This window comes from Notechis scutatus, chromosome 2, assembly GCF_049901735.1.
Source record: "Notechis scutatus isolate UNSWTSFEM ecotype Mainland chromosome 2, rNotScu1.2, whole genome shotgun sequence".
Taxonomy (NCBI): domain Eukaryota; kingdom Metazoa; phylum Chordata; class Lepidosauria; order Squamata; family Elapidae; genus Notechis; species Notechis scutatus.
In genome coordinates, this window is record NC_142010.1 from 150,674,426 (window position 1) to 150,697,838 (window position 23,413).

The 23,413-nt window shown below is 42.5% G+C and overlaps 1 protein-coding gene across 1 annotated transcript in view; it reads left to right on the forward strand.

The window, feature by feature from the left end:
• Positions 1-464: 464 nt before the first annotated feature.
• The window catches only part of TFE3 (transcription factor binding to IGHM enhancer 3), a 34,158-nt gene continuing 11,209 nt past the window's right edge, over positions 465-23,413 (forward strand). The window contains exons 1-2 of the mRNA XM_026676323.2: positions 465-1,028; positions 21,767-21,880. Of these exons, the coding sequence (XP_026532108.2) occupies positions 931-1,028; positions 21,767-21,880 (212 nt within the window). The 5' untranslated portion in view covers positions 465-930. The remainder of the gene's footprint in view (positions 1,029-21,766; positions 21,881-23,413) is intronic.

Below are 23,413 nucleotides of genomic sequence, written 5' to 3' on the forward strand. Positions count from 1 at the left end.
GGGAAACAAGGTAACATCAGAAATGCATAAAACACACTGGACTACAAAAGTGTGGGGAATTTTTTCTCCTTCCCCTTATAAATCCGAACCCTCTAAATTGCAAAGACATTAAACATTAAAGAAAGAACTTTAGGCGTAAAACCTGGCTGTATGACCTTGAGGCTAGCCTACCTCACCTCACAGGGTTGTTGTTGTTGTGGGGAAAATAGGAGGAGGAAGGAGTATTAGATATGATTGCTGTTCCTTGAGTTATTCGTAAAAATAACAGACAGTAGTATATAAAGAAGTAAATAACCAAATCGGGCACGGCATGGCCGTATTCTGCAATAAGCTAGGATAAAAGATACTTGGAGAGTTTATGGCTCACAGACTCCGATCGCAAGGTGGGGCTAGCTTAGGGCTCGGCGTACTGTCTGAAGGTCGGTTGGTGCGGTTAACCCAGCCGCCCATTTTCGACCAGGTCTCCCTTTACTGTACTCAACGGATTACCTGCTTCGCTCTTTCTGCGCGGGGCTATGATAAGGAGGCTTAGCGTTATCGCTCCAGACAGATCCTGCCCCTCGCCGCCCTACCCCTTTCCTAGATGAGTGGGTGGATCCCACTCTGATGTCATTTCCCGTGGAGTTCCCCTCCTCCGCTGACACCCCCCTCCCCAACTCTCTTCCCGGGCCGGAAAATGAAGCAATCCTCCGGCTGGATGTTTTCCTCTTGCTTTGGGAGGAGGCGACGCTGCTACTGATTTCTTCTGCGCCTCGCTCCGGAGCCGCCGCCGTCCCCTCTTTGCTGCGTCTGGGTTTTCTCCGCGCTGCACAAACGGGGTTTGCACCGCCCTTGGGTCCCGACCCGTTTTCGTCCCGTGAACTGAAGTGAGAGTCCCCGATTGCTTTCCGGGAGCTCCAGTGGAGGTGGGGCGGGGGGGAATGATGTCCCATGACACGAGCGAGCGGCCCCCAACCCAGAGCCGCCCCCGCGACTGTCTACGTGTTAGTGGAGGACCCGCGGTCTACGGACGCCCTCCAGCTGCTCAGGTGAGTCGAGAGCCCCTCCCCCTCCCCCCTCCCCCTCGGAGTTACTGGAATTGCCGTAGCGGGAATTGGGAGGCCTCCGAGAAAGGAGCCGAGTTTAGGCGAGAATCCGCGCGGGGCCTCTCTCCTTCCTCGGAACGACGACCTGAGGACCTGGATAATTCCGGAGCAGCTTCTTTTGGCCCGAATGTAACAATTCCCACGAGAAGGATCGGAACCTTCTTTCCCTGTTAGTTTCCAAACAGCCTTCTCAAACCCGAGTTCTCCGGTTGAGCCGGGTTTCCCGTCCCACCGAGAGGATGAGGATGGAGACAGGAGTTTGAAAGGCAGAAGGAAAAGTCCACATTCTAGTCGGCTGGATTTTGACGTGTTGATAATCCCGTCGCTTTCTTCACTAGGAGGCATAAGAAAAGCTGGTTGGAGATGGATGCTTGGAGAAAAGGGCGAAGTGCTGAGCAGAGTGCTCTTGGCAGCCAGGGTTTGTGGTTTCCTTTCCCCCCTCTCCTCACTCCCCCCCCAAAAAAAATGTAGAAAAAGGAGAAAAAGAAGGAAACTAAGGTGTGTGTGAGCGCCCTTAATAATGTGCCTTAGTATCAACCGTTCAGTTTATTGGCAGAGTTCCTGGCTCTAGAACTTATATTGCTTTACAGTCCAGTTTCAGGTGTTTTACAGAATGATCATGACTCTGGCTCAGCCTCTGGTTTAGCAGAACAGCCTAACTTGAAAGTGAGAAACCCAGCCATCTCTGAGATCAAAACAAGAAAAAGGGAAAGTGCATTTGAGCAGGTGCCAAAGTTGTTAATCTCCTCCAACAATTCAGTTTCCTCCTTAAGTTGCTTGTAATGGTAATAAAATGGAACATGTAGAACAAAAGGAAGGCAAAAGCCCCTCTTAAAAGAAAACTAGGGATAATCCTACCACACACTGCTGCTTGAGCTGGGAAATCCAAACTAGATAAGGATTTTAAATGGGAATCTAAAAGTTCAGTGTATCCCAGCTGCTAGTCCTGTGATTTGAATTTGCAGAAAATCACAATGTGTATGTTTCTGTCTTTTTGATGGTGGGTGAAGTGTCTTAGTGATTCAGTTTCCTTCTATTTTGCTGCCTGTTCCCCCTGAGATTAGTTTTCACTTCTGTTTTTTTTTTTAATGCTGATCTCCACTTTTTCCTGAATAAAAGCACAATCAGCTTTAGCTCAAGCTCATCTACCAATTGACTTTAAAATTCTTACTTGTTTGTTTACTTGTTCCCAGGACCAAAATGTCAGGAATGTAACTCCCCCTCCTCCCCATATACACTTCTAATGTATTTGAGTTTATCGGGGAAATCATAGTTTAAGGAGGTAGTTATAAAAGCAGCTTTAATCAAAACAAGTGAGGAGGGCAGCAATGGAAAATTTCTGTGGACCTCTGCATGTTACTGAATTATTGTTTCTATTACCCTTTGCTATTGTCTGCGTTTACTGGGAAGTACTGAAGCTGTAGTTCTGTGAAAGCCCTAATGTATTCATTCCTGATTTAGAAAATCAAAAATATGTGCATTCTGTTTTTCGGCTTCCCAATGCTAGAGTCACTTTTTCTGGATAAGCTCATTGGGAAGTGTTTTGGGAATTAACGCTTTCCTACTCTCCATGCATGTAGGATTACAGTCTCTGTCATCCTCAATCATCAAAAGCAAACTGATGAATGGGGAATGGAGTTGTAATGGAACACATCCAGAGCAGATGGCACACAGAGTAAGGATAACTTGGAATGTGAAAATTCTTGGCTGGCATAAATGACTGGCAGTCTGACCTGGTGAGATTTGACTATTTCAAAGATTAATGTATAGCCATATGGGAATAATCTCCACAGCCCCTGTTTTCCTGGAAAATATGTATTGGACAATATTATGGATTTATAATAATTTATAATTAAGTATTATTATTTATTTTGTCCATTTTCCAACCTATGCTCTTTTGCTTACTTAGAGAATTACAAAAGGATACTGGAATTTTGTTGGCTAATTTGGGGGGGAACTCCATCTGATTTCCCATTCACCTCTTTTCAATTACCTCTATAGAAAAGTACTATGATAAATCAATAATATTGTCCTATACTTACTTCCCAAGAAAATTGTTGCCGTGGAAATTATTCCCATACATCCCATATTATTCCCATTAATCCTTGAGAGAAACCATAACAATAATAATAGAAGCATGACCTATGAGCTTTTTTGTTTGTGTGTCTTCAGGTCAGTCTTGAGTCCTGGTATCTAGGATGCAAAAATGGTTGTAGTATGAAAATACAAAAAGAAAAAATTACGTTCTTTTTGTCTTTTATTAGGTTTACATTAAGTACCTGATGGAAGGGGATGAGGATGTGGGTGGGTACATTTTATGAAATTTAAAAAGAACAAAAAACTAAAATTTAAATATTTTTTTACCATATGCAGTGGTGTTTTAGATTAAGCAAGGAAAGCATAGACTTACTTCATCCTGTTCAGAAGCCCCCCTAGAGTTATGTAAGGCTGACATTAGGACTACAGAGACAGGCTAGTGGTCTCTTGCACAGCACTGTTTTGATGTTGTTTGGCAACAACCTTTCTGATATGAATCTTTGGTTAGTTTAACTGGTGAGGCTGCAAACAGAAGCTGAGAGTATCTGCATGTAAAATATGTATTTTATCCCAAAATGTAGCTGGCATAATTGTAGTGGTGGTAATGAGAAGGAATTACTTCCTCCAGCATTCTGTTGTTACAGAACTCTAAACAGGAGAAAATGCCCTACAGCCTGTTGATCACTTTTTCCACAGTGCTATTGACATTGTTAATAAGTGCCATGTTTTTTTTTATTCATATCACAGCAGAGGGGGAAAAAAACATTCAAAACAAGCATTTTATTTTGTTCAATTATCCACACTTCATCAGTAGAAGATCTTACTTAGGCTCTCAGAATGTATAACTATTATATTGTTAAAGTTTATTTATTCAGGCCCATGCTTAGGGAAAAGCCTGTTTGATCGTGTAAGGACTTCCTTCTGAGTAAAGTCTTTCTGGGTACAAAATTACTGTAATATCTTATTCTTTATACAGCATACACTTCCTTGTAAAAATCAGTCTCAGCGCATCTGGCAGGGCTGGTCTGCTCAGATCCTTTGTAACGTATCTTGCTGCTTAGTGAGGCATGTAAAAATCCAGTTGTATGCTACACCTATAGTACAAGCTAGAAAGCCCTTGAAATTCCCTAACAATGCAGTTCTAATACATGTTTACTTGGAAGTGAAGTCCGAAGGTTAATGGGCCGTTCTCCTGGGAAATATGTCCATGTGCTGACATCATCCTGTTTTGGATTCCGATTCTCATAATTTCCAATTCAGCATGTGTTCTTTTTAGTATTTGGAAGGTATTAAGATATGAATTGTGGATTGCTGGCTTTTTTTCTAGGCAGATCAAAAAAGTGATAACACTGGAAGGAAGATATCTGACTGGCAGCAATAGATTGTCGAGAGATATTCATATTTGAAATAACGTTTCGTTTTTGGAGATCAAGATGCAGGAAAGGTGGCTTTTTGATAATTTAAGGGTGGGGTGGGGATATTTTGTTTATAATTCTCCAAGCCTCTCCCCCTCTCCTTAAAAATGAATTTTAATACAATATTGCTAACACTATTGAATGTGTACTTTTTCTCCTGGCAATTAGGTGGTTATAATTGAATAATAATAATTCCCAGTCAGCAGATGCAAAAGATTAGTCTCACAAGTCTGGTGCGATTATACGTTAATAAGCCACTCTGTAATAACTAACAGCCATAATTCGATGTTTCCCACTCTCAATATCACATTATTTGAAAGTCTTGCCTCTTTTGGATTTTTCATCTCAAATATGTAACCCGGTGTCTCCACTAAAGGGTGCGAGTCGAAAATACATTTCTCTCATCCCCCCCAGCCTCCCCACTCCACGCCCCCGCAAGAAAATAATGACAGAAGGGAATTCTGGCGCGGCTCCTTTAAACTGAGCGTTCAGTGGCGAGAGGAAGGGGTTTGGCGAGCTGAAAGTGAGACTCCGGGTTGCCCCCTAGTGGCCAACAGGCGCCACCGCCGCCTAATAGCTTCTCCTTGTCTCCAAGCGCGTAATTTCTCCACGGGCAGGCTATTAATAGCACCAAAACAAGGGCGCGTTTGGAGATGCGCAGCGAGGATTTGTGTTTTCTTGCGCGGCTCAACCAACCGAGAAAAGGGGCGGAGCCGCTGCCCACTTGGCCGGGACGCGCGCTTCGAGGGTCCGGCGGAGCGGCGGGTGCAAAAATAATCCGCCGGGTGCTTTTTTCCTCTCCACGCGGTTCAGCAATGCCCGGTTTCGAGCTGGCCTTTACCAGGAAATGTAACAAGCACTTTTGCCAGAGGCCTTAAAAGCGGGGCAGGAAGTCGGAGGCGCGCCGGGATCGCCGGGCGCGCAGAGCGAGGATCGCGAAAAAGGGGAGGAGGGGGGAGAGGGTGGATCGCTCAACTTCGCCGGCCCTCATGCCCCACCGCTTGCGCGGGGCCGCTTCTGTGGCGCAGTCCAAGCCAGAGGCAGGGCTGGGGAAAGAGTTCGGCTGGAGAGGAGGAGGAGGAGGAGGTGAGCAAGCTCCGGGCCTTATCTTGGTTCTCACGGTTTTAGGAATCTCCTTCTTCCCCAACCCCCGCCCCCATATCCCATCGTTATCTCTTGAGAACGAAAACGAGGAAAATTCCGTATTTGAGGAAATCGCGGGTGAGGGGTTTTTTCTTTTTCCTCCGAAATCTTGGGCGTTAACAATTTTGTGGGGTGGGAAGAAGTAAGGAAAATCTCAGTTTCCCAATCCCCTGTTTCCCGGATGCCTAAACTTAGATAAAACTCTCTCAAGGACACAGCGTGGCATTTGACAGAAACGGTTGTTTGTGTGTGTGTGTTTGTTGGGTTCCGTTGCGCGGGGTTTTGTTTAACTTGTGCAATGCAACCGTTTCGAAGCTGCTTCGAAACCAACCTGTTTGCATCTGGGATGATGGTTCGCTTTCGAAGCCGATGAGCCCAAGATCGCGGGACCGGTTGAGCATGTTCTCTCTTTCATCCATCGATCTCTTGAAGACGGATGGACAGAAGGAAATTTGCTATTTTCAAGAATCTGTGGTTGCTCCTGTATTGCTATTGTCTTCATAGATGATAATTTTGCTGGGGAGCTAATTCGAAGTTCAAATGTAAATTCCTAAGAAGCAAATGTCATGAAATTTACTAACTAGGGCTTACTTCTGACTACTGTACATAGCTTAAACTATAACTAGCTTTACCCACTCCACCCCCAAATTCAAGAATAACTTTACCCTCCCCTTCAATAATGTGGAGGAAGTGATAAGAGGACCTTTGTTCTAATGTCTTGTAGGTCCATTGGGGTTTCAGTAATTTTCACTACACTCTCGCTGGCAAGGTGGAGATGATAGGGTTTGAATTTCAACATGCTTTTGGGAAGGTTGCAGAATTGATTGATTATGTGTCATTAAGTTGGCATCAGTTCTTAGGCACCCCACAGATTTTCTCCAGAAGGAAATGAAATTATTGCAAGTATATGTAGACTATGTATGGAAAACATTTCAGTTGCTCCAAAGTGCTGTATATTAATAATATTTTTTCCATGTTGAGCAATTCTATAACCATCCGATTGATTGTCTGTACAGTATACTATTGACATAAATGAGATGAGTTTGCTTCTGGCAGGGTTGATACGGATCGACGTACAACTTTGCAATATAAAACAATTAGACTTGTGGAGAAAAGCAAATTCCTATGAAGGGTAGTGTTGATGCCACTGTTTATTTACATCTGAGCTCATGAAGATTTTAATTTAGATTTATATAGCCACCATCTTCTAACCAACTCTAGGCGGCTCCCTATCACAGATATCTGATAACGTGCCCATTTTAGACTAGACATTTCAATTAAACCAAAAAAGCAATTTCAGATAGGAGTCTTTAGAAGTGGAACGTGAAGGGACTTTTTATTCACCAGGTTTTGGGCAGGGCTGTTGTTTCTTTGCTTTAAGGATAAACTTTGGAGAGAGGGAGTTTTCTGTTTTACACATCTTTTATCAGCTCTAGTATGACTTATGGATGAGTGAGTCTCTAATTGTTGAGTGAACGTGAGAGAGTTCGGAAGTGTGTTCAGAAGGACAATACTGCCTATATAACTCTGATTGCCTGGAGTTTTATAGTTTTTATATTGGAATATGATACTGTGTTTCAGGATAGGATTAAGTTTCTATTCACACATGGACAGAAACTCACTGAAAACAGGCAATCTTTGGAATATATAAATATGGGACTCTGCTTGAAGTCTTATGTTTTGTTTTATTTTACATGTTATTGTTTTATATATTTTAAAGACTGAAAGTTAGATTGTAAAAATAGAAGAACCAGGTGCAGGTTATGAAATATAGGCAGATCAACAACAAAGCTAAATGAGCAAAACCACAATATCATTGAAAGCTTATGATATTATAAGAATTCTTGATATCCATTTTATATTGCTGAATTTTGAGCTGAGATGCTTGGTTAACGCAGTTCAAAAATGAAGGAAAGGCTGTAGATCACAAACAAAACATTAACTCTACATTGTAGATTGCCATTCAATTTAAAATCTAAAATCTAAAATCCAAATCTTAGGTGTAGCAGAATTTCCTGTAGGTGGAATGATTTCTAACTAGAATTAAATTCTGTGTGATTAATTTTTTAAAATACAAAGGTATTTTAGATATCAACGCATAACCCTACAAATTATTTGTTTGTTTATTCATAACTCACCTTGTTATTGTTATAAATAGCTTCAGGCAGTGAACATACCTAATACGCCTTCCTCCTTCTCTTTTTCTCACAGTAATAACCTTATGAGGTGAATTGGGTCAAGAGAGAGTGACTGGTCCAAAGTTACCCAGTTGGCTTTCATATCTGAAGCAAGACTAGAACACCCAATCTCCTGGTTTCTTGCCTGGTGTCCTAACCACTAGACCGAACTAGCTGTCAGTCTAATTATTCAGTTATATGGCTCTTCAATTTAATTAGCCATTCTTCCAGGGAACTTTTCCGATAAAAGGGTCTAAAAGGGTATTGGATATATTTTCAAGTAATTGTATGAAAAGTATATTATTTCTCTTTAAAAGCCCTGTTAATTTAGGAACAGCTTAAATTGACTGAAGTAACTTCATTGACCCTTGCGACCATGATAATATAAATGTCATATAGTAAAAAGTGTTCATGGGGGCTTAAGAAAGCCATGTATATAATGCTCCTTACATTTTTTTATTAATGTATTTGGGAGAGAGAATGAATGAATTATTGAATTGTTCTTACGTTATACCAACTCTAGGAAGTCTCAGTAAATGAAATATTCAGGAAACGCACACAGACCAAAACCTGATCATATTCTACAGTCTGAGGCAGGCTTCGTTGTCTTTGTGTCAGAGGTATTACCTTGATGGCCAGTGCTAAAAGAGGTGGCAGCTGTCACTCTGACGGCCTTTGCACAGCGCCATCCTGGCCCTCAATTATGACCATTCTTTGATCCTCCTCCTGCTCACTGAAGCCTTGGTCATATTTTGGTTGGGTTGTTACAAAGGCTGCCATGAAGACAATAGTTGCTGGTCCAGAAGGCTAGATTCTGAGTACAGGTAGTTCTCAACTTACGGCCACAATTGACCCCCAAATTTATGTTGCTACGTGAGATATTTGTTAAGTGAGTTTCGTCCATTTTACTAACTTTCTTGCCACAATTGTTAAGCGAATCCCTGCAGTGGTTAAGTTAGTGACACGGTTGTTAAAGTGAATCTGGTTTCCCCGCATTGGCTTTGGTTGTCAGAAGGTTGCAAGAGAGGATCTTACGACCCCAGGACGCCGCAACCATCATAAATGTGAAACAGTTGTCAAGTGTCCGAATGTAAATCATGTGACCACGGAGATGCTGCTATAGTCGTAAGTGTGAAAAATGGTCTTAAGTCACTTTTTTCAGTGCCATTGTAATTTTGAACAGTCATTAAGTGAACTGTTGTAAGTCGAGGAATACCTGTAGTTAATAATGCATCTTATTTTGCGTGGATAACACAATTCTATGCTTCTGTGTTAACAACCACGTAACAATGTTACACTACTAAAGAATTTTTCCGATGTGGACTTAGAGACACTACTCATCAGTTGCAAGCCCTTTTTATGCTCCATGAGAGTTTATTCATTCATCTCGTTTGAGTTTATATACCACCCCATGTTCGCATAAGCAGTGCGTTACAAACCCTAGCTGACTAAATTTTGTGTACACAATAGAAATTTCCAGACTCCCTTCTCATTGTTTTAGGCGATTTTAACAAGGCTAATTTAAGTCAAGAACTGCATATATTCAGCATGGCAGCTGTCTCACTAGAGGCAAAAAACATTTTTGACCACTGTGCTACTCCATGTTAAAAGACGGCCTCTACCAAGAGCAGCTGTGGGCTTCTCTGATCATTGTATGATCCACCTTGTACCTGCCTATAAAATCTGTGGTCAAAACAGTCTTGGACTGAGAATTAACAGGCTTGCTTTGATGGCTCAGACTGGAGTGTTTTTGAAACTGCTTCAGCAAACTTGGATGAACTCACTGATACTGTGACATGATGTGTTGGTTTTTGTGAGGACATGTGTGTACCAACCAAGAGCTTGCGCGTATGTAGTAATAATAAACCTTGGTTCACCGCTGAGCTCAAGCAGCTACATTATGCCAAAGAGGAAGCCTACAGGAAAGGAGATAGGATGTTGTACAGTTAGGTCAGAAATGTATTAACAAGGGTGATCATGGCAGCAAAGAGGAGATACTTTGAAAAACTGAGGAATCAGTTCTCAGTTAATGAACCAGCAAATGTGTGGAGAAGCCTGAAAAATATCAGTGGCCAAATATGCCCATGATATCTTTCAGGCTTCTCCACACATTTGCTGGTTCATTGGCAGACAACCCTGCCAGGTTGGCTGGTTCATTGGCAGACAGTCCTCCCGTACTGAAGAAATTCAACAACTGGCAGGTGGCCCAAATGTATTCTACTGTAGGTTTGAGAGGAAATCATTGTTGGCTATTGCTACCCTCTCCATCTCATATACAGCAACAATAACCAAATCAACACCTATCTCCATCCTACTGAGCTCCTCACCTCTGGTGATCTTAGAAAAAGATGTGTGTGGGCTATTTCATAGACAAAAGATTGGAAAAGCACGAGGCCCAGACAGAAGTAACTCCTTCTCGCTTGAAAACCTCTGCTGATCAATTGGCCCCCATCTTCACCTGCATTTTTAATAAATCACTGGAGATGTGATACGTTGCTTTAAACACACTACTATCATCCTGGTTCCCCGAAAAATATTCATCAAGGAGCTGAATGACTACAGACCAGTTGCTCTGACATCTGTAGTTATGAAGGCCTTTGGAAGGTTAGTTCTGGCTCACCTAAAAATTATCACAGATCCGCTGTTGGACCCCTTACAGTTTAGCTAGCATGCAAATAGATTGGCAGATGATGCTGTCAATATGGCACTGGACTACACCTTGCAACATTTTGAATCCCCAGGGACCGATGTATGGGTCCTTTTGGTAGACTTCAGTACCATCATTCCAGAAACTCTTCACACTAAACTGATTCAGCTAGCTGTGCCCGTCCATACTTGTAGCTGGATTATAAGCTTTTTGACAGATAAAAAGCAACAGGTGAAGCTAGGGAAAAATCTCATGGAGTACCCAGGCAATTAACACATCCTCAGGGCTGTGTGCTCTCTCCATTGCTCTTCTCTCTCTCTATATATACTAATGACTGCATCTCTAAGGATCCCTCTGTTAAAGTAATGAAGTTTGCAGACAATACATTCATTAGTCTCATTCGAGACAATGATGAATCTGCATGTAGACAAGAGGTTGAACAAATGGCCCTGTGGTGCAGCCGGAGCTGAACATGCTTAAAACTGTAAAGATGAGAGCGGATTTTAGGAGGAACCCTCCTACCACCTCTGTCTACATTAGACAGCACAGTATCAACAGTAGAGTCCTTCAAGTTTTTGGGTTCTATAATCTCCCAGGATTTGAAATGGACGCCTAACATTAGAGCCATCCTTAAAAAGGGACAACAAAGAATGTTCTTTCTGCATCAACTCAGAAAGTTCAGACCGCTCCAAGAGCTGTTGATATTGTTCTACAGAGGAATTATCGAGTCTGTCATTTGTACTTCTACAACTATCTGGTTTGGTACAGCAACCAAACAAGGACAGGTACAGACTTCAACAGACAATTAGGACTGCAGAAAAAAATAATTGCAACCAGCCTGCCTTCCATAATGGCTCTAGATATTGCATGGATCAGAAGGTGAGCTGAAAAAATATCTTCAGACCTCTCATATTCTGGATATAAACTGTTTCAACTCCTCTCGGGACGCCACTACAGAGCATTGTATGCCAAACAACTAGATTACGGAGAAAGTCACCCCTCCCGTGCCATCACTCTCCTAAACACCTAATTACCACTGTACTGTCTTTGTCTGAGCTAATTTACCCATGTAGTATGTTGTAGTATTATTATCGTCCTTCTCATTTTCTTTACTGCCTCTTCTTATTGGTTTCATTATTATGATTATTATTACTCTGTTATTTTGCATGAACACTGAGAGCTGCTGCACCGGAGACAAATTCCTTTTGTGTCTAATGATGCTTGGCCAATAAAGAATTCTCTTCTCTTCCCTTCCCTTCCCTTCATTTTCTCTTCTCTTCTCTTCTCTTCTCTTCTCTTCTCTTCTCTTCTCTTCTCTTCTCTTCCTTCCCTTCCCTTCCCTTCCCTTCCCTTCCCTTCCCTTCCCTTCCCTTCCCTTCCTCTTTTTCTCTTCTCTTCTCTTCTCTTCTCTTCTCTTCTCTTCCTTCCCTTCCCTTCCCTTCCCTTCATTTTCTCTTCTCTTCTCTTCTCTTCTCTTCTCTTCTCTTCTCTTCTCTTCTCTTCTCTTCTCTTCTCTTCCCTTCCCTTCCCTTCCCTTCCCTTCCCTTCCCTTCCCTTCATTTTCTCTTCTCTTCTCTTCTCTTCTCTTCTCTTCTCTTCTCTTCTCTCCTCTTCCCTTCCCTTCCCTTCCCTTCCCTTCCCTTCATTTTCTCTTCTCTTCTCTTCTCTTCTCTTCTCTTCTCTTCTCTTCCCTTCCCTTCCCTTCCCTTCCCTTCCCTTCATTTTCTCTTCTCTTCTCTTCTCTTCTCTTCTCTTCCCTTCCCTTCCCTTCCCTTCCCTTCCCATTTTCATTCTTTCTCTTCTCTTCTCTTCTCTTCTCTTCTCTTCTCTTCTCTTCTCTTCTCTTCTCTTCTCTTCCCTTCCTTCCCTTCCCTTCCTTCCTTCCCTTCCCTTCATTTTCTCTTCTCTTCTTCTCTTCTCTTCTCTTCTCTTCTCTTCTCTTCTCTCTCTCCTCCTCTCCTCTTCCTTCCCTTCCCTTCCCTTCCCTCCCTTCATTTTCTCTTCTCTTCTCTTCTCTTCTCTTCTCTTCTCTTCTCTTCTCTTCTCTTCTCTTCTCTTCTCTTCCTTCCCTTCCTTCCCTTCCCTTCCCTTCCCTTCCCTTCCCTTCATCTTCTCTTCTCTTCTCTTCCCTTCCCTTCCCTTCCTTCCCTTCCCTTCATTTTCTCTTCCCTTCATTTTCTCTTCTCTCCTCTCCTCTCCTCTCCCTCTCCCCTCCCCTCCCCTCCCTCCCCTCCGCTTCTCTTCATTTTCTTCTCTTCTCTGGTTACTGGTTACTGGTTGACTTCCAGGTGCAATTTGAGATCTTTTGGCTTACCTGCTGTATGGAAGGGAGAGCTGTTTCGGTGCCCACTTATAAAAAAGAGTGTTACTGCTAGGGATACCATTTGCCATTGTTGTGCCCTCTTCTCTGACAGGACATTTCTTATGGATCAAGTATGGGCAGTCCTATTGCTAAGCAAAGTGGTTGTTAAATGAGTCTTGCCTGATTTTGCAATCTTTTTTTCACGGTTGTGAAGCAAATCACTACAGTTTGTTAACTCAATCATGTGGTCGTAAAGCAAACCTGGCTTTGATTTTGCTTGTCAGAAGCTGGCTGGGAAGACTGCAAATGGGGATCACATGACTCTGGACATGGCAAGCATTGTAAATACATGCCAAGTGCCCAAGTCACAGGAAACGTTGAATAGGGGACTGGAGGCTAAAACATATATAGAATGGTTGCTGGAACTGGGCGTGTCTAGTTTAATGAAAAGAAGGACTAGGGGTGACATGATAGCAGTTCAGGGGCGGCCAAAAAGAAGAGGGAGTCAAGCTATTCTCCAAAGCACCTGAGGGCAGGACAAGAAGAAATGGGTGGAACTAATCTAGGAGAGTAGCAACCTAGAACCGTGTTGGCGAACCTATGGCACGCTTGCCGGAAGTGGCATACTGAGCCACTTCTGCCGGCACGCGAGAGCTCGCCCGGAAGAGTCCCACTGCGCATGTCCGCGTGCCGCCAGCGCCCGCCAGCTGATTGTCGGGTATCTGGTGTGCATGCATGGGGTGGGGGGGTGGGGGGTGCAGAGATGCACGTGGGATTGCGTGTGCATGCACAGATGGATGGCACAGGGAGGTGATCTCACGTGCATGCGCAGAGGCACATGGCAGAATCGTGCACGTAGATGCAGCAGCATGGTGCGCAGCAGGAAGATCATGCACGCATGCGCAGGGGGTTTGAGGGGGAGGCCAGCACGCATTACCTTTTGGGTGCGCGAGTGCAATTATCGGCATGGGAGCCAAAAAAGGTTTGCCACCACTGACCTAGAACTAAGGAGAAATTTCCTGACAGTGAGAAGAGTTAAGCAGTGGAACAGCTTGTTTCCCAAAGTTGTGAGTGCTCCAACGCTGGAAGTTTTAAAGAAAAGATTGGACAACCCTGAAATGTCTGAAATGGTGTAGGATTTCTTGTCTGAAGAGGGGGTTGGACTAGAAGACCTCCAAGGTTCCTTCCAACTCTGCTAGTCTGCTCCTATGATGCTTGTAGGGAGTACATTGTATTTTCAGGAATAAGGAATAAGAGTCACAATAAGCAGAAAGTGATGCCGTATTTACAGTACTAAGAAAGAGGCCACCAGGGTCTCTTCCCAATAAATCAGTCGTCATCCTCTTACATTAGCAAATTGACATTCTGCATTTTTTATTCACTGAACATGCTTTGTCATCTTTGAGGTCTTCCCTATAGCTCTGGTAATCTTTGTTCTGCTAGTCCTTGAGTCAGCAGAAAAGGATGACAGCATAACTTGCATTGCTCCGATGGTTGAATGGATTCCTGTTCTGCCTCTGTAATGAATCAGTTTGGGGTGCTGCCCTTACAATTTTACTGCAGGACAATTTAAGGGCAGCAAGTTGGTGGATTCCTGCAGCTTTGTTCATCTCCTCCCTAATGTCACTTGTTGGAAAATCAATAAACTCAGATGAAATGCAATAGCACTGACATCTTAGTCAAGATAGGATTATCAGAATAATTCTTTGGCGAGGTTGTTAATGATAGGTTTGAAAGGAACAGTCATTAAAGCCCTGAGAAATAGCAGTCTCATGAACAGATGTGATAAATCAGAAAGTGAGTAGATTACTAGCTGTATAGAATGACACACAGGTGGGTAATCAGAGAGGCAATTATCTTGCCTCTCTAAGAGGTCAAAGTTTGTCTTGTACAGTAATGTACAATGTTAGTTGCTTAGTCTCCTACCCAGATCTATTTGTAAGAGCCCCAGTAATTCTAGGGTCCCTGCGGGTGGCAGACCCCTCTTCCAAGGGAATGTCAAGAATTTCTTGGGAGCTGCTTGTCTGGAGATCAAGATGGTTTTTATTGGAGGTCCAAGCTACAGCCTGAGAAATATTCCCATTCGGCATAAAGTTGTAGTATTTGTGGATGTAGAATCTCAGCCTTATGAAGGATGCATAGACATTTCAAGAGCTGTCCTCTGACTCATCTCTAATAGAGGAAGAAACTATGGTGACATGAACCAGAATGGGAACATTAGAACCACCCATTCCTGGCACAGCTCAGCCTTCCACACAGCTTTGGCTAATGCTTGCAGCAAAGCGGTCCTTCCAGCCTTGCCAAGCTCCTACTGGAAGGAGTGGGCCATTTATTGCTTCTTTCAAACTGAACAGTTTCCCCATGCTTGAGATGGGCGATGGCAGGAACATGTTTCCTAGCTTTCTTATGAATTCCAGAGCATTTTCTCCCCAGATCATCTCCAGCAGCCACCTGATCTTGTGGTAGGTATTCCTAAGAGTGCTAGAAATGTCGCAGTGAGTGGCATTAATTTGAAAATGGCATTAATTTGAAGAGCACATGTTTTATGTGCCAAAAGACCCGGATTTCCAATCTTCCTGAAAGGTGCCAAGGATAGAAAAAATCCTGAGCACAGTGGAAAGGAACTCCAAATCTGACTGACCATTAGTGAGCTAATGAGACCAGGGGTTTACCTTTGAATAAATTGATTTATTACACAATAAATTTAGTTGCAATGTATGAAACTCTCTGCTACACAATGAAGTAGACTTTAGTTCACCTAATCATTAGCCAGAATAAATATGTTAGCCTCGAAGGTGCCATTTCAGTCTTGACTGCACTCTAGCCTTGCTTGTCAGTGCACTGTCAATATAGAACAGGGATTTCCAGGTTCAAGAGTTAAGATTATATATGGAAATAGGGCTCAGTCACAAAATGACTCCCATGAATTGCTCAATAGGTCACAAAACATGCTTTTCAGAGAAAGGCAGTGAGACAATGGAAACAAATACATTTGCAGTCCATGATCAAGACTGCCCTCCAAATGTCTTTCTCGGTCTTCACTTGTCCTTGATGTGTAGAACTCCCCCATTTCTACAACCCAATAATTTTCATGCTCTCACAATCTATTTCCCTGCTGTTTCTCCGTAATATAATGTACAAACACTTGTGCTATATTGCCTGACATAGAACACCAGACAATATTTTGTCATGGAGAGAAGACAGTTTGCATTGCATCCTTTATGAATTGAACAAATGGGAAGGTTTAAGTCCACACATACTGTTTTCTAGGTACTTGATCCCAAGCCGTAGAAGTCTGTATAAAGCAAAACCAGCCTTTTGAATTGTGCTGAGAAATGATTCCTCCTGTTTTAAAGTTTGTTCATTCTTGCCTTTTACAAGGTGATAAAATGTCACCGGGGAGTGTTATCATCTCAATCAATGGTTTTATGATGTTACCAGCAATTCTTGAGTGTTCAGTCTAATCTATGGCTCAAGAATAATTGCCAGGCTGAATCAAGCAATCCTTGGCTCAAATGCTATCTTTACCTCTCTATGGTTGCCAGCTGTACCTTTGCTCTACCAATACCAGATAATTCTCCTTAAGTAACTTTCAGAGATGCTGCAAAAATTACAGTCTGTTAAGTTTTTGGATGCACGTGTTACAGATAACAGATAATCAGAGTTGGAAGGGACCTTGTAGGTCATCTAGTCCAACCCCCCGCCCAAGCGGGAGACCCTACACCATTTCTGACAAATGGCAGTCCAATCTCTTCTTGAAAGTCTCAAGTGATGAAGCTCCCACAACTTCTGAGGGCAAACTGTTCCATTGGTTGATTGCTCTCACTGTCAGAAAGTTTCTCCTTATTTCCAGGTTAAATCTCTCCTTGTTCAGCTTCCATCCATTATTCCTTGTCTGGCCTACAGGAGCTTTAGAAAATAGCTTGACCCCTTCCTCCCTGTGGCAGCCCCTCAAACATTGGAAGACCTCTGTCATGTCTCCCCTGGTCCTTCTCTTCCCTAGACTAGTCGAGTCCAGTTCCTGTAACCGTTCTTCATAAGCCTTTGTTTCCAGTCCCCTAATCATCCTGGTTGCTCTTCTCTGTACTTTGAGTCTCAACATCTTTTTTATAATGTGGTGACCAAAACGGGATGCAGTACTCTAGGTGTGGTCTTACTAAGGCTTTATAGAGTGGTATTAGTACTTGTTTGAAAGGTTAAGCCTGGCTTTTAGTAAGAGTGGAGAAAAACTATTTTTCTGAATGAAATCAGGCTTTTTAAGTAATTTAGAGGAAGGCCAAGCTTAGCCTTGTAACTCAGAGATTTCATCTATTTGTTTGCCTGCTAGAACAGCGGTCCCCAACCTTTGTGGCTTGGTGGCCCTGCTTGGGGGAAGGAGGGGAACTGGGCTGCATGAGTGGCAGGCTGGTGTGCATGCAAACAATTGAATTTGCCTGAGTGGTGCACACACTCATGCACACGCAACTCAACTGCAACTGAGCTGCCTGCGTGTGCATGTTGGCCCACTGCTTACGTGAGTTGAGCTGCACTGTGTGTGCACACTGGCTCACCTCTCACGTGGCCTGTTTACGAATAGGCTACGGTCTGGTAGGGGCCACGGCCTGGGGACCCCTGTGCTAGAAGTCTTCAATTTCTGCTTCTTCCCTACAGGCTCTGATACAGGCATATTTTTTTGTGGTTGTGCACAGCTCACTATCTGAGATCTTTTTCACTTCCTCAAATTTAGCTCTTGGGAGAAAGGAGGTGTTTTATCATGCTAGTTTGCACAATTTCTTCTCTCCAGATTAGGAATCACTTCCACCATGTTTGGCTAGAAAAAGTTACCACAAATTCCGCCTAAGTTCTAAACTTTGCCTTAGTTGTGTGCTTTGCTAGGACAAGGAGGTCTCACAGCTCAGTTTTAAACTATGGTATTACTTGTCTTTTTGCCTGCCTTTTGGGCCAGTTTTCTGTCTCTGGGGTGGGCAACAGTGGGAAAACCTCCCTTGTGAGCTCTGTACAATAGTAACTTTACACGAGATCCAAACATAATTTAGCATAAGGCCAGTAAATGCAGGTCAGCCTTTCCCAACTGGGACACCAGAATTTCCAGCTTCAGAGGTTTTAGGAGATTAAATTGGTGAATTCAGGCAACCAGATGGTTTTTAACTCACAATGATTTGCATAATCACCATTATAGTGAAACCCCCTGGACCTAAGAACAACCTTATTTCTAAGATCAGAATCCTATTTAATGGAATAAGGTGCCTCTGCAGACATTTCTGTAAATATTGTAAAAAAAAAAAAGAAACCCTGTGGATTGTCCCCAGAATATGGTAACTGGCAGTATATTAGTTTTGTAAAAGAAACTGCCCTGATCAGTTATTATAATGAGAAGCCAATTCAAACTGGGTTTCTTTTAAAATATCTCAATAGGGTTTTCATTTTTGATGACAGTTTCTAATTTCTGCTTTTCTTTTTGCAGCTCTTTATCATCTCATATTTTTTTTAGTTGTTTCTTTAAATTAAAAGGCTCTGTCTTCAGCAAATAGATAGCTTGTTACCACCCACCATACACCCACCTCATACTTACACTAACTCTTTTGTCTTCTCCAGCTCTTGATTAAATACCTTTTGTACTGTCTTGGGTGTGGAATGTTATATATTGCAAGTTTGAAGCTTTTTATGTGTAGAGAGTAAGGCAAATGATCTTGACAAAGTAATGCAGGAACCCAGTGGTGAGATTCAATTTTTTTACTACCAGTTCTGTGGGCGTGGCGTGGTGGGTATGGTGTGGGAGTGGCAGGGGAAAGATACTGTAAAATCCCTATTCTCTCCCCACTCCAGGGAAAGGATACTGTAACATCTCCATTCCCTCCCCACCCCACTAACCTGCTTTCCAGCTCCATTCTCCTGTACAGGGCTACAAAAGAAGATCCAGCCAATCAGCTGGGACTTGGGAGGCAGAGAATAGACAGGGGTGGGACCAGTCAGAGGTGGTATTCTGAACTACTCAAAATTTCCGCTACCTGTTCTCCAGAACTGGTCAGAACGTGCTGAATATCACCTCTGCGGGAATCATTACCTAGGCTTTTTTAGAAGTACAGAACGGTGAGATAATATTCAGCGGCACTTCAGGAAGACGCCTCCCTAATCCACTAAGTATAATGAGGAGGAGGAGGAAGTACAGCTCAATCAGACTTGCAAGATAATTATAGTCAATCTCAATAAAAATAGTTTTAGCCTTCTTGTGGAATGGATTTCCTGGTCTGCACTACCTAGTGGGGCTTACATTAGAAGACATCAGTTCCAGAGATAGTTACATCCATTCCCTTTACAGACACGACATAGTTTATCAAAACATAAATAGTATTATTAATAAAATATTTATGGCATTTTTTTTAAAAAAAAGCTCTTAATAACTTGTATGCTAAGAGTAATGTGTGCTAATAACAATGATTAACTTAGAGGCAGTGTGCTATAATAGACAAGGTGTTAGGCTGGCATGGGGGAAAATGCAGATTCTGTTCCTCCTTCAGCCAGGAAAGTTCACTGGTTGTTTTTGGGCCAATTTCCCCCTCAGCACAACCTACTTCACGGGGTTGTCGTTAGAAAGAAAAGCAGAAAGAAGGAATGTTGTGTACACAGCCCTGAGCTCCTAAATGAAAGGCAAAATATGAGGCTAATAAAAGTATGAAATAAATAATTGTTGAGATGGCTGAATCAACAAGCTTTCCAGTCCTCTGGGATTTTTTTTAAATACCAGCAGGCAGTTTAATTGAGCAGCTGTAATTAAAGAACTTGGGTGATGCTGTTTTCTCAGAATCAGATCTATGGCTAGGCAGCATGAAGCAGACACTTCATGCAGCTAGCTTGGAAGTCAGGGCTGTTGGATCCTCTCATTAGCCGTGTCTTTCCTGTCCCCAGATGTAGGGAAAAATGTGGACCCATCGCTAATGTTAAAGTAAACTTTAGCCGCTAATCCAGTTTTTATCGTGGTATTTGGATGTCTCAAGTAGCAAAACATGTAAGGCCACCCCTGAAAACTTACAAAACAGGCAACAGCAGCTAAGCTGATCATGAAAAAAATAAAAATCCTGAATTTGTAACAATATAAGTCTATGAGACTGAAAGATTATGAAATAATGTGGAAGCTTTTGAATTTCAAAGAACTCTACAGCTGACCAGATAGTTAAAAAATTGCAGGAAGGGCCAAGGAAAAGGGAGAAAATGTACTTAGTATTTCTTCACCAGGTTCCAGTCCTAGAGTTAATGTTTAAATCATCTGGAAGATGTTAATTGGATGTAATCAGATACAGAACTGTGTTAACATTGCACTAAAATCTTGCCAAATCATGCAGAGAAAAAGAAACATTGAAAGCATGGTCAGCCCCCTATTCTTGGAAATAAAACATCCTGCGGTTAAAAAACAAAATTCTTTCCATCTTTGTGAAAGATGTGAGTCCCAAAGTACGAAGCTAAGCCTTAGTAAGCTATGTGAAGGGCTTACTGGTTGTCACAATTTAAAAAAAAATCAAGCTTGGGAAGTAAAAATATTTTCTCTGACCACCTTTGGGTAAATCATATTCTTCCTGAAATATATGATGATCATCGTAGGGTTGAGATAAATGTGTACATTTCAGATCAGAACATTTAATGGTGGTGGTGCTTGGTATAATGTTTGAATCACTTTCCACTTCTGCTACCTCCTTTTCCTTGTGGGAAATTTCCCTACCTTTCCCCCTGTACTTGTTTATGCCCAAGACTGTGAGTTGCAGATACAAGGAACTCTTCTTACTTATTCAGAGTCTGGTGATAGTTGCCAGGTAAAAATGATGCCAAGAAAATTGAAAGTTCAAGGGTTGTTATAGCTTACCAACTATTACTATTGAAGTCTGGTTTTCCTGCTAAAGAAAAATGAAAGTGGCCAGCAACATTAACTGTTAAAATCACCAGTACCCCTCAGATAAACAACAAGCAACAAACCAATAGCGGATAACAAGAACAACAATAACAATAACAATAACAATAACAATAACAATAACAATAATAATAATAATAATAATAATAATAATAATAATATCAAGTTTGTGATGTATCAGATTATGATTGCTAGCCAGTTATCCTAGTCCATGAAAATACTAAAAACAGACAGGAAGTACTTATGTTTCTTGAAAATGATCCTGCTCTATCATATCACCAGCAGGAAATACAACATGAAATCCAAGCAAACAAATGGATCAGTAATAAATCCATTTAAAAAAAGCCAAATTTTCACATGCATTTAACAGCTTTGCGTTATCTCTGTCTAAGGATATATTCCAGGAACCCTATTCTGGGAGATGTTGAACCTCGGATGCTACAGGAAGGAAGAGTTCAGCTCTGACATTGACTATAGCAGAGGTCCCCAAACTTGGCAACTTTAAGACTTGTGGACTTCAACTCCCAGAATTCTCCAGCCAGCAAAGCTGGCTGAGGAATTCTGCAAGTCCACAAGTCTTAAAGTTGCCAAGTTTGGGGACCCCTGGACTATAGCATGTGGGAAAAGAATATAGATATAGGGCAAGTGTAACTTAAAATTGTAGACCTTGAAGCCAAGGATAGCTTTCAAAATAAAAATTTGAAACGGAAAGCAAACAGATAAATATAAGCTCAACAAGGTTGGAATACTACTCGGTGATCTGTCCCAGGTAACAGGGCAGTAGTTAACTTCTGAAGACCAAAGAATATTTTTAAGGATAGGCCCATGTGGTGTGTGTTACAGTAGTCCAGTTATACAACTATTAAAGAATAGGTGGCCTTGACAGGTCTGTTTTATCTAAGAAAGGATGTCACAGGTTTATTAAGCAAACATCAGTGTCTCCTGCTACATAGATAATGGTTTAGAGGAGCTAAGTCTCAGTTTATTGGCTGAGATAAATCTTAATTGTTCAAAGAGAAATAAGCATTGTGTCTTAATCCTTGTCTGTATTTTCAAACAGCCTCAGCTCTGTGCCTCCAGAGTCTGGGATTGTGGCTGACATTGATTTGGAGAACATCCTCTCTCTGACCAGCGAGAACTTCTACGAACTCAAGAGCCAACCCATTGGTGTCAGGTAGGAAGATCGAAGCACAGCTGTCACTGGGCTCTGTGAAGCTGTGATCCTTCTGCTTCTCAGTTACTTCGGTGGTGGAATAAGCTAAAGGAAAGGAGAATTTCTGATCAGATCAAAGGATACTATTAAGAGGATTTTTCTTGTTTTTTTTTTAAAGTGCAGTTCATTCATTCTTCTGGCACATTTTATCCTGTCACTTGCAAATAGATTACATAATCCTTCAATTCTAGGCTTTCAAAATAACATATTTCACTGTGGGGGCTTCATTTATTTATTATTGGCCTTTTCAGGTTTTACAGTATTTTTTGGCTGAACCTCAGAGATCCCCGAGGCTTTTAAAGATGAGATTTTAGATTGTTCCTGTAAGAAAAAGAAAGGCTGAACTAAATAATACATCTTGGGGTTGTTGTTTTTTTGTTAATCTCCTGCATAGACAAAAGTGGCTGTCACAGAATTTTTTTTCTATTGCTTGCACACGTTTAGGTACATAAAATTCAATATGCTTCCATTGACATAGTAGACTTTTGCCTAACATGTAATATAAAACTTTTTTGTGTATATTAAAAATAAAACCTTATTCTCCTACCTATACTTTAAAATGGGACTGGTCAAACATTCTTAAGTTGAGCTGGACTTAGTTTCCCAAATGATCTCTTCTAATTATGTGAGTTTCTTCCCTTGTAGTGTATTAAACACCGAATTTCCCCAAATTTCTAGCAAGAAGCCATGGCAATTTAGAACCTGGATGTTTTTCTGTTCTTTATCTGAAGCTCTGATCTCAGTTGAATCATCTTTGTTTAAATACACCTGACCATTTTTATACTACAGCATATTACAGGGGTGGGCAAACTTTTTGGCTCGGGGGCCGCATTGACTTTTAAAATTTGACAGACGGGCCGGGTCAGCACAAGATTTTTTGGGAATCGCCCCCTTCCCCCCTCTTCTCCTCCTTCCCCTCCCCTCGGAGGCCCCTGAGTCAGGAGTTGCTACCGCCGGCGCGGCTCCGCGGCTCCAGTCCCGCGTTGCCTCGGGAAGGGAAAGGCAAAAAGGAAGAGCCGCGGCGGTGCTTTGCAATGGGAGCAGCGGCACCGGAGGCTCAGGCTCAGCGGCTCCTGGTTTTGCCTTTTCCTTCCCAAGGCAACGCAGGACTGGAGCCGCGCGGAGCTGCGCCGGCGGTAGCAACTCCTGACAGCCCCAGCCGGACACCTGAGCGGAGCCCGGGCGAAACTGCCTGTTGCTGCTGCCGGAGCACCGCCGGGTCGCCTCCTCCAAGCAGCCCGCCCGCCCGCCGGACTTCCCCTCCGCCGCGCGGCTTGGGGCCAGGCGCGAGCGCCCGCGAGTTAAAAGGACTTTTCCCTGAGGAAAAGTCCCCAACCTTCTCTTTCAGGTTTTTGAAAAGGGCACGCCATAATAACGGAATCTATCTTGCTGCTGGTCGTTCTCTTTTCCTCTTTCCTTCCACGTTTCTCAGCATCAGAGCCTTTCCCCAAGAGCTAGGTCTTCACATAGTGTCCAAAATAAGATAATTTGAGC